The sequence below is a fragment of the Triplophysa dalaica genome, chromosome 19, assembly GCF_015846415.1.
Source record: "Triplophysa dalaica isolate WHDGS20190420 chromosome 19, ASM1584641v1, whole genome shotgun sequence".
Lineage (NCBI taxonomy): Eukaryota > Metazoa > Chordata > Actinopteri > Cypriniformes > Nemacheilidae > Triplophysa > Triplophysa dalaica.
The window spans coordinates 6690647-6702661 of record NC_079560.1 but is presented as its reverse complement, the minus strand read 5'-3'; the positions used below and the strand labels follow the sequence as shown (position 1 = coordinate 6702661).

Here is a 12015-nt window from a genome sequence, read left to right as displayed (position 1 = left end):
AAGTCATACAGGTTTAAAAAGACAAACGGGTGAGTAAACGATAACATTTTTCGGTGTACTATCCCTTTAATATCTGATTTAATATAAATCTGTATACTTTTCCTATTCTATTATTTGCATAAACTTGTTTATCTCAAGATTAAGGAGCCGATATTCAATCGTGGTTAGGGAGATTTAAGACGGTCTTTATGGTCTCTTTCCCCGCCCTCGAGCGCTCAATGATCATCTTTGCTTACAGAATGAAAGGCGAGTGTGCTCTAAAACATGTGGCGTGCACTAATGAAGCAATAAAAGTCACGGTTGGGGGTGAGAGGGGGGGCTCTGGGAACCGGTCCTAACAATGACAGGTGTGATTATGATGTTCTGAACTCTTATATTACCTGCACATTGCAAAATATTTCAACTGGATTAAATCTAAGGGACATGGAATGGGGATGATGGACTTCACATGAACATGCTACCAAAATGCGTTATATAACAAGACAGACAGAAAGACAACAGTCTTTTCATCTACATGTCCAATTCCACGAGCACAGTGTTGACTATGATGCGTACACATTATAATCTTTTTGATACAAAAAACATCTATACACCGACTCTGGTTGTCTATCGTACTAATATGACAAACTTTAAGTATGCTCTACTGTCGACCTCATTCAAAATGAAGCTGGAAAATCCACTTTTACAAATACTCACACTCCCTCTGTCACTGCCTCATGCCAGTCTCCCCAATGACTCCACAGTAACATTTTTCAATGATTTATTGGTCTTCAAAAATCCTCCCAAAAGCCCTGGCAGAGAGGCTAAAGATGAGGGGCAGTGCTCTCTGCCACCCCCTGTAGGCCAGGGTGTATGGGGCATCTTTCCCTCTGTCCAACAGCTTGTGTGTGTCTCCCAGTGGCAGCTGGATGGGATCACCATCCGCAGCAATGCCCACCCACCCCATTATTCTGTAATGGCTGTGCAATGGGTTAACATTGAACTCTGAACTCTTAATGAAAAACCACCTTGGCTGTATTCCTTCTCTACATTTCCTTGACCTTAGGAATGGCGAGAATGATTTACGGTTGAAAACAGGCACAAAGGGAAATGATAAATGGCAAAAAAGTTATAATTGGATTTTTGACAATGTTGTAGTAGTAATTCAGTCATCATGAACCAGCTAACGACAAACACCATGTCGATATTCAAAAATTTCAGCTGAAAAAGTTAAGGCTTACCAATTTCAAAATTGATCGAACAAATGCTTCATCTATAATATTGAAATACTTATGTGTGGTTCTCAAGAGCGGAAGAACCTTTTGACCTTTCCTCTTTTGAAGCAACAACTAAAACATTTCATTTGATTTATAATAAAATAAAATATCAGCGTTAATATTATTTGAAAAACAAAACCTTAGGAGGAATTAGAAATGTTGCCTTTGCAATCAATTAAAATAAGTTTGGACTGAAACTCTTTAAATTCCTTTTCAATTCGAACCTTAAATAATTAACAAGACTGAAATATTACTAACAACAAAGATAATAACTACACAGTCTTAAAGTTGAGATTTCCAGCTTCTTATCTCCATCTGCACAAATGGTAGTTTAAAACTATATGAAACAGACTTGTACCTGAACTTCGTGTCTATCCCAAGCTCTTCTCTGAAGGTGGTCACATTAAAATAACATCCCCCTCCCACCCAGGACTAGAAATATCTGTTCATGCATTTGTTTGTATCTAGCATGGCAAACATATACAATGTTTTCAAAAAAATCTATCACCTTGCTGAACACTGTGATTCAGACTGCAGGTGTACAAAGTGACACCCAGCCGCAGAGATGAGAGGCAAAAAGGTGTTTTTGTACTTTGTGGAGCGGTTGTAGCAGAAGTCAGGTAAGGTCAGCTCTTCCTCTGCTTCAGTCTCGGAGGTATCACCATATCAATATCTCTCTGAGCGTGCATTTTTGAGAAGAAACACTCGAAGTGATGAGTGCGGAACAGCCTCATGGCCTCCTGAGACCAAATCAAACTCTGTGTTTCCTGTAACCTCAGCAGCACCCTGGGAAGTGACCGCACACAGAATAACGACGACCCGCTCTTCTCCGACGATGTGAGCCACTGCTCCGGGTGGTTTAAACAAAGTGATGATTTCTTTGTCAAACACGGTTTCGATACACACACTCTCACACACAGCACTTTTTCCCTGAAGCAATCCGCGGCCCCCAATCCACTCGGCCTTACCCCAGCACGGCTAGGCCTCCAATTAAATCAAAAGTGGTCTGTTTTTATTGGTGTTTTGCGCTGACAAGTGGGCTATCATCCTGACGACTCTACCTGTCAGTGAACAACTGAAAATCCTCAGTTGACAATGCCCAATGCTTCCAATTAGGAGAGAATCAGACTCCTGGCGTGCTAGCGATCTTTCCACCCTCCCCCAAGGCCCTTCCTTAAAGCCCCCCTCCACCCCCATCTTTCGGCACTCGCCCCGCCAGCTTCTGCCATTTCTCTCTCTCTTATTCTTGCTCCCTTCATAATTTTCCCCCTTCATTTTTTTAAGGTAGGTATACCTCCTCTGCAAATTACTGACACAAAACAGGGTGGCGCACTGGCGGTCCCGAGCCCAAGTACTGGCGGTCCTGAGCCCCCTGTCAGCTTTAATGAGCCAATAAAGGTATATTTCTCCAGCATGAATGCGCTAAAGTCTTTCTTGTGTGACAGCTGACTGGGAAATTTGAGTGTTAACCTTATAAAAGATTCAGCGGTTCTCATTATTTTCTGTCAAATCTCGCACCTGATGGCTTTAAGGTGCATCATTTGCATTGCTGACTGGCCCAGGGTGTGCCCGGTTTTATTTGTACAATGTTTGTTAGTTTGTTGACTGAAGGCAACGCTGCTTTCCTTTACGGATCTTTTCTCAGAAGGCATGCTTTACCAAGTGTTTCAAAATGACAGCGACGCCAAAGTTTATCCAGAAGCGACACACCGTTTTCCTGAACATATCTAAATATATATTTAACAAACATGGAACAGAATAAATAAATGAAATTCAAACATTGTTTTCACCTGAGGTGACGACGAAGGCCGGGAGGAGATGAAGCATCTTTGAAGTTTCTTGCCAGTCATCTTTCCTGCCTCTTCCTCATATCTTCAAATAATCAGTAGACAAACATTAAAAACAAGTGTTTGAGTGGCATTTCTGTGCATCAATATTTGCTGTATCAGCTTCCGGATTTTCGTTACACACATTGTAAACACTTGTGTTACAAGAGGTTCAGTGTGATTGGATACAATATTTTTTTGTAGGGTTTGTGCAACCAGTGAATTAAATCATTAATAATGTTTCAATTATTAATCATATATCAATCTACACAAATAAATATGATTTGACCTTAATAGCTGTAAATTCTTGGAAATTATTTTATAATTTTTTAGTCATGAATTGAGAACATCAATGCTTAAACTTTAAATATATTATCATTTATATCACTAAATGATATTCTGTTGTTCGTTGTATCTTATCTAAGCTAAACAGTGCAGAAGTGTACAAATATCTAGAAAAATGATCACTCATATGGCCGAAAGCCACATAGTATTGTTAACTACATTAAAATTCAGTATGTTGGATTATTAAATATTTTTTAAATATTAACATAAACCTTTAAAAGTTAATTGGAGATATTTTTAATATGCATAATTCTATAATGACCCCACTAGAAATCACACCACAATTTTTTTATGAGCTTATCTGGGCTAGTTATTCCCAAGCCATATTGTAAAATGTAGCAGGTGTTGCGTGTAGTCTTTGAATGAAAAGACTGTTTAAGTCATTCATTCTTCTAGACAGGTTGGACAATTCAAGAAAATACAAATGCAAAGCAGAACCCACACTAAGGTATTTAAAGTGACAGCTCACCCAAAATGTGTTCTCTTGTTTGTCCAAAAGGTATGAGTTTCCTTTTGTAGTGTGAAAAATAATCACAGATGTTTGGCATAATATTTATGACTAAGAGCCTCAATCATTACTCAGTTTTACTTTTCTTAGTTTCACAACTCAGTATTAATAAAAATGCACCAATGTAACATTCTTTCTAGACTTCAATTCTTGTCTCAAAATTCCACATAAGGGTGAGTAAATAACAACCATATTTTCATTTTGTGGTGCACCAAAGAACTTTAAAGTTTTAAAAGTTAAATGAAAAAGAAATGCTGTTCTCTTTAGTGTCCACACATTAATTAAAACAAAAATGCACCTGTTGAGCTCGGAGGCCCAAATGTTTATAAATAAAACCCCAAACTTAGACTGATAACCCATCTGATTGTCTGGCACAAATAGTTGAAAGAAACCAGAAAAAGAAAGAATCCCCATGGCACACAGTGGGCACCTTTAAATTGGAGTCTAAACTATAAAGTGAGTGTGCATGCACCCCGCCTCATCGTGACAGCTTGCAGCCGCGTTGACACCCCTTGGGAGCGGAGAGCGGATTCACTAACCTGCCGTTGTCTGCGACCGAAGAGCGCTTCCAATCTGCTGTTCTTATGGGGGCTCGATTATTGGGACCTGTCGAAAAAACACGAGGGGCTAACTGTTTGAGAGAAAGACGTGAAAGGGAGGACAATAGTATTTCATGCATGTTAGGGTTTTGTGTCACGCTGGGCTTTCAGAAAGAGCAGTCGCCCTCATTATTGCTCATTAACATCGAATACATTACCATTAGATACGTGTTATGAACTAAACGACATGGTTGTTCGATAATCGCGTTTTGTGCTTTAAAAAGAGAAAAGAAAACTAAAGTAAAGCGAGGGACAATGCAACAGACTGTCTGGAGTTTAGAGTCTAAAGAGGCTAAACCCGTTCTGAATTCATTTTAGATTTTGGCTTAAAAACATCAACAGTGGCTGCTTAATACATTTGTGATGTTTCGTTGTTGTCATTTTTATATTAAATTAGATCAGGCTGATTGTTGTTCGTAACTGGGCCTTTAATAGTTTTAAACATTTTAAACACAAGAAAAGGACTAGGAAGCACAAATAACATTTTATTATTTTATAATATAGGCCTAGGCTTATTAATTAAAATGGTGAGTGGAATGGGAACATATATTAATATATATAGGCTTACCTGTTATTATTTTTTAAGTAAACATGATTATACAATCAATTATTTAAAAATACTAGTTTAGCTATTTTCTCTTTTTAACCACTGCTTCTGAAAAGCGGAGAACTGACATTTGGTGTGAAAAAATGTTATATTCCTTGGGAAAATAAAATTGAAATATTGTGTTTCTTTTTCTTTTACAGTTCAATATGCCTTCAGGCCAGAACAAGATTGCACAAAGTCTGGTTAAACATCGCAAATAAAATTAGACCGCTCAACATCAAAAAGTGAACTTTACAGCTCTAAGGGAACGATTGAAAAATGGCCGAATTTTGAGAAAGTGGTCAATACTTATTGTGGTCAATAGATTCAACGTGCGCGCTGTGGAGACGAAAGAGAGGACCTCCCCGCTCCTTATAATAACCCCATTATAAGCCTCATCAATGATGTAATGAAAGCAAACACTGTGAAAATTGCTGTAAACAGTTGGATCTGAGTCTCCTAATGAATTCAGTGTCTCTTTTAATCAAAGTGGGCGACCTGCGGGGAGGGGTTTAGTAGCGCGGGGGGTGGGGGGTCCTGTTTCCTCTTCGCGAGCCAGTCAACACCCCAAAACACCTCATAACCAATGAAAGCGAGTCGCTTGGGACTCACGTGGAAGGGGTGCCCTTAAAAACCTAGCCAGTGAGTTGTGCACAAGTTCATTTTTAGTCTTTATCTGTCGCGCTTTTGACTTTCCCTTCCCCAATGTGTCTATTTAACCCGCATTACCTCATTTGCGCTTCAGTCTTCTCACGGCATTTTTTGTGTTCTCTGCCGTCCAACGATTGCGTCTCTCGCATTGCATCACCTTGCTCTGGCACAGAATGCGCTAGCCTTTTACAGCCGGATTCAACTCTACTCACCACAGCGAACTACCTTTGAACTGATGAAAAAAATTAACAATCGCCTGCTGAAAAGGCGCCCGGTGCAAGACTTGAGTTTTCGAGTGTTTATCCTTCTTTGCTTCTGTCCGTGGTGCTGAAAAGCGCTCGCGCTCTAAGTAGTCTACCTTGTGGTTGTATACTAACCATCGTAGGTTATCTGTTCCTTCAGCTTTTTTGAAATAATTTGATAAATAATTCAAAGCTACCGTCGATGTATCCCGAGAAATACCAAAGCTCAAAAAACCTACAGTATATTTAAGTTGTAGGCTATCGATTTTTTTTCGAGAAGAAGAGACAGGCAAAAAAATTCTGAAGGGAAAGGGTCTGTGTCGTACAAAACCTTCACAAGCAAGATAATTTTCTTTTTAAACTTCGAAAACTTCTTAAGGAAGAAGAAAGTTTCTTTCAGACAAGGGGATACATGTCTCATTTCCGATTCTGCTTTGGATTTTCCTTCTGGATAGATCGCTATTAACTCACTTCTGCACGCGCCGTTCACGTAGAACTTGGTTAAACACAGATGATCATCTGAACAGGGGCTCCACAGAAGCAGCAGTGTGGAGATGGAAGCGTCCACCAACGGGTCCAGTTTTGGAATCGACTCCCTGCTATCCCACAGGCCTGGAAGCCCAGTCATTGCGAAGGGGGACAGTTTGGTAGGGGAATGCCGCTCCCCATTGGAGTTCAGCCCCAGGTCAGACTTAGAGAGCGGTTGTTCTTCTCCTCCGTCACCGAGGCGAGAGTGCGGCGAGGATGCGGCGCAGAGACAGGGTCACCCCCTCGGGCTTGGGTCCCATTTGCTGCACGGACCGATGTCCGCTGGATCGCAACCTCGGACTGTCACTTCATCCTTCTTAATAAGAGATATTTTGGCTGACTGTAAACCATTAGCGGCTTGTGCCCCATATTCGAGTAATGGCCAACCTACACAAGAGACAGGGAGACTGGCATCCAAAATCGCAGACGACTTCATTGAAAAAATCCACAGTAACTCGTCGTCTGACAGTGAATACAAAGGTAAATAGATACTCATGCTTGTTAATTCTATAACAATACTGCAAAATGTGTTACGCTTACCATAATGTGATGCATTTTCACGCAGAGTTGTTCTTTTAAAATAGTTGCATGACAATTTCCTTTTACTCCAGAATCTTTGCATATATGCCTATAAATGAATTGGGAATAAACATAAAAATGACACTAAAACTATAATTCGAATAATGATACTACAGAGATAAAACAATTTATTGTAATGTGTGTGGTGTGATAAATTAATATCATACGTAGTTGAATAGGATTATTATTTTACATAACAGCAGGACATGAAAGGACACAACATTATGAGCAAAATAATGTGTTTCCAAATAAAGCATATGACCATTATTTAACAGTCAATGTTTAATCAAACAATAACTCGTAAGCTATTCACTAAATAAAACGAATTATTGATAAAGTATTTAAGTATTGTAAATGTTTTGATATAGTCGACATTACCTACTTTCTCCTCTTTCGTTCGGTATTTTAGTTTTTAAAACACTATTTTACTTTTTTGTTAAATTCAAGGCATGGGAAGTTAACAAAAATAAACACACATCACCAACAAGACCTGCACATTAAGGGTGAAATTACATCGGAGGACAAAAAGGGTCTTACAGGCCGTTTCCAGTGATATATTATTAGGTTGATGTCAGGATGCAAACATATAATAAAGGCTCCTAAAATAACCATATACTATGTAACCATGCGAGAAATTAGACATTATCATTATTTTTTATAATAATATTGTGCATTTTGTTTGTCGTTAGTTGACTGATATTGGTGTTCCTGATGCTAATAATATTGTAAATCGTTATCATTACAATTAAGCTCGGCTCGTGGAAGTAGGGCATGATGGGTCTTTGCATAACTGTTTACCTCAACCTTCAGCTATGATCACAAACATGTTGGCACCTTTATATTATTAGCTTGGCAAATCCTTAGGCTGGTACAGAGCGCGCTATGATCGAAATTAATGCTCTCCAAATCAAAGTAATTACATCTCTAGAGCGCCTGTAAGGAGTGTGTTCGCCGCTTTGATTTCTGCCTTTCCACCCCTTATATTTCGGGGATTTGATGCAATTTGTCCCAGTGCTAATCAGATTTGTAACGCACGGGGTCGGTCCGCTCTTTATTTCGCTCTCATCCCCGGCCCTGTGAAGTTTCTCCGGTCTCGGTTGAAAGGTTCCCATCCCTCGTGGCTCAATTAGCCGGATTATTGTGCTCCTTGAGAGACGACTCAACTACTCAACTGGCAAGATCTCTTGCGTCGTGTTTCTCTCTTTCTGGGCACAGAGAAAAAACGAGTTTACTTTGGAAAAAGAGAGAGGGCTGAATTAAATAACGCAACTCTCAAATATTCAAAATCTGGGAATAAAATCTAAGAATCTGAAAAATGCATGACAGAATTACAGGCTCACACGACACCAAGTATTTAGAAGGAAACCTTTGACCTCCTAACATATGATGTGTTGCCAAATATCCAGTTTGACCATACAGAGTCAAAGAACTCACATACACTCTTACCTATGCTGATTTCAGTGACAGTGTGTTAAAACAATTTATAGTAATCAGTGCCTTCTACTATGTGTTATTCCAGTGAAAGAGGAGGGGGACAGGGAGATCTCGAGCAGCAGAGACAGCCCGCATGTCCGTCTGAAGAAGCCACGGAAAGCGCGGACCGCATTCACTGACCATCAACTTGCTCAGCTAGAGCGCAGTTTTGAGCGTCAAAAGTACCTGAGTGTGCAGGACAGAATGGAGCTGGCAGCATCTCTCAATCTGACTGACACGCAGGTCAAAACCTGGTACCAAAACAGGAGGTAAGACATTTGTTATAAATCAATTCAAACTAAAATAAAAACAAAATGCAGAATAAATGAATAAATGAATAAATATTATATTTAGATGATTTGATGTCCACGTATTTATTTTTCATTGTACGCAGCACTGTATCATTGAAAAATATAAACGTGATTCCATTCGTGAGGGCAATTTATAAAAAATAATAAAAAAAGGTCAGGAGGGCTATATTATTTTTATTTCACTTTGATTATGCAGTTTTAAGCGGACGCATGTAACTATACCTGATATACACGATAACCTTCAAGTGAAGGTTGCAGCTTTACTTCAGTAGGACCGCAAACATTTGAAAAAATTAAGCAGTTTAAATCGTTTAAAATTATTTCATAATAATACAAAAGGATTAAGAATCTTGAATGGTGAATCTTAAATACTGAGTTGAAACTAACAGGAAAGGAGCGATAAACGAAACATTTAAAACGCAAACGAGATACATGAGAAATTTTATAAGACAAAAAAATTTAAATATATCAAAGTGCTTTTTAAATTTTACTTCTTAAAACACAAACATCATATAAAGACTGCACCAAGCTGGATAATTAAATGAATATCAACACATTAGTCAAAAATCTTAATATTTCGTTCATTTAATTTGCTCTTCATAACTGCCGTATTATTAATGAAAGTGAGCTATTTTTTTTTGAGAAACTTTATTATAACTTTCATCAGACACATGGGCATCATAGTGTGGCATATGGCGAGGCGTAGTGTACGTCTGCTTGCCAATTTAACATTTATCAGCCATTCACATGTAAAGGGAAAAGATTTGCAGTTTTCTGAGCTTATCCTATCTTTTCGTGAAATTATTTCGCATTATTATATCAAAACTATACTTACATTTTATTTAAAAAATAAACTATTTTGATGTGGTTGTATGTGAATGTAGTATGATATAAATAAGAGAGTGCTGATTTAACAAGCTTTGCCGGTTTTGTGGAATAGTTTTATTTCTCCGAACTCTCGTACAATGTAATACATCATTTGACAAAGTTTATGTTTAATTTTCTTTATGTGTATGAATTGAATTTAAACGGTTTGACATTTCACGTTTAACTGCACTAACACGTCCCTGTTTTTTTCTTGATAAAGGACAAAGTGGAAGAGGCAAACGGCGGTCGGACTTGAGTTATTGGCGGAGGCTGGAAATTATTCGGCCCTGCAAAGGATGTTCCCCTCGCCGTATTTCTACCCTCAAAGCCTGGTGTCGAATCTGGACCCTGGAGCAGCGCTTTACTTATATAGAGGTCCTTCGGCACCCCCGCCGGCGCTGCAGCGTCCTCTCGTTCCTCGGATTCTCCTGCACGGTCTACAAGGCCACAACGATCCGCCGCCTCTGCCCCCCCTCTCCGGTGTGCTACCCAGACCAACACCACCACGATGAGGGGCACGTTTACGACTCATTTAAATACATGGCAGCTTTGAACTCCATCAAAAACAATGTCACTGGTGACAGAAATATCCGAGGTATATTACAAAGCCACAAAACATCACAGGCAAAATGTGGTTAGAGACATTTTTCAACTTACAGTGTCAACCTATTTAATTATTTATTTTACTTTTGTGTTTAATTTATGCGTAGAATTGTTTACCCAAAACACAGACACAAATTTATATAGCCTACTGAACGCAATAATGACGAGTCATAAAACTACAGGTGCACTTCGGTTCACCAACGTATTGTTGTTATTTAAATACAATTATTAGAACTAGACAAGACAACAAATGTGAATTGTTGACACAGAATATTTAAATGGAAGATTCATATTTAATTATCCTGAGATGAAATCCAGGTATCGTGGGCTTTGTAGTGACCCTCTAAAATGTACAAAGAAAAAGAGGTGTAAATAAGAATATTTTGTTTTATGTTGAAAGACTCGATTTCTTTTCTCGTTTTGTATCATAGTCTCACGTTAACATGTGAAATGTAAAACGTGAGCAGCACATTTAAAATCAAATGACTCTAAGAATAAGAAGAAAGATTCATAGAAAAGAAGTGTCATTCTACATTTGTCAAATAGTCAAAAATGTAATGTTACGGAGTTCTACCAAAACAGAACAAGAGGTTTGCCGAGGAAGAGTCAATCAAAACATCGACGAGATGGATTATAAATCGATTTTTTTGTGCAGAATTTTCCCGTTTCTTCATTCCTGCACAACTGCCAGAAGAACTTTATTCTCACAGGGTCGACCCTCATAATATTCAATATCACTTTGATGTTGATACGGGGGAAAAGCCAAGTGCTTGTTGCAGATCACTTATGATCAATAAGTTGTCACGGAAATAACAGACTATACCACGTGCACTGTCAGCATTGGTATATATCTACACCGCCCCACGCAAAGTGTTAGCCCAGGCATTGTGCATTACTTTGTATAAATCCGTTGAAATATTTTGTCATTGTTTCTGGTGAAGCTGTATATTGACAACAATGATTTGTGAAGTAATGATTCTCGTATTTCGAAATGATTTTCGTTCGTGCCCCCATGTGCGTAGCGCTGTGAACTTCTGGAAAACTCTTAAAACTGCTGGATGTGCGGGGGTGGGTGGTCTTTAAGCAAGGAGAATTACTTTTATAAATGTGCTAATAAAGATCTTTCATTAATTTAATACTGACTGAGAATGTGGAGGTAGCCTGTACAAATACTGGGTAAACACACACTGGTGTCCTCATTGACAATTCAATTAAACTAAACCAAGAGCCAATATAAAGGGTATGTCGGTGTATAATGCGTGTGGCAGCTCTGAACACAGACACAAACAAATGAATGAATTAAAAAATGCGTAGTGGCTTATATAATGCAAAAATACGAAAAGACTGCAAGAAGGAAAACGAACAAACTGTCATTGCTTATAATTTTTGTACGTATATTTGATATATGCCGGTCTGACTTTTCACAAACGCACATGCACCTACCTGATCATATTTTGAATGCAATCGGCAGATACATGATCATTTCAAACAATTAAAGAAGATATCTTAAAATAGTACTCCGTCTAAAATATAATACATATTATAAGATTATGGGCAATAAAAATAAAATGGGCTATTCTATAGAATATTATACCATATAGTAAAATCAAGAGTAGGCCTAAATCACAGTTACTTTAAAGG

At 38.5% G+C, this 12015-nt stretch overlaps 1 protein-coding gene across 1 annotated transcript; it reads left to right on the top strand.

The window, feature by feature from the left end:
- Nucleotides 1–5763: 5763 nt before the first annotated feature.
- On the top strand, nucleotides 5764–11510 carry barhl1b (BarH-like homeobox 1b). The gene is made up of 3 exons (XM_056730238.1): nucleotides 5764–7021; nucleotides 8640–8862; nucleotides 9992–11510. Exons 1-3 carry the CDS (start codon nucleotides 6568–6570, stop codon nucleotides 10281–10283), a joined length of 969 nt encoding a protein of 322 aa, XP_056586216.1. The 5' UTR covers nucleotides 5764–6567; the 3' UTR covers nucleotides 10284–11510.
- The last annotated feature ends 505 nt before the right edge of the window (nucleotides 11511–12015 follow it).

Coding starts and splice junctions, on each gene's coding strand:
- barhl1b (XM_056730238.1), top strand. CDS start 6,568: ATGGAAGCGTCCACCAACGGGTCCAGTTTTGGAATCGACTCCCTGCTA. Junction 7,022..8,639: donor GTCTGACAGTGAATACAAAG/GTAAATAGATAC, acceptor GTGTTATTCCAG/TGAAAGAGGAGGGGGACAGG. Junction 8,863..9,991: donor ACCTGGTACCAAAACAGGAG/GTAAGACATTTG, acceptor TTCTTGATAAAG/GACAAAGTGGAAGAGGCAAA.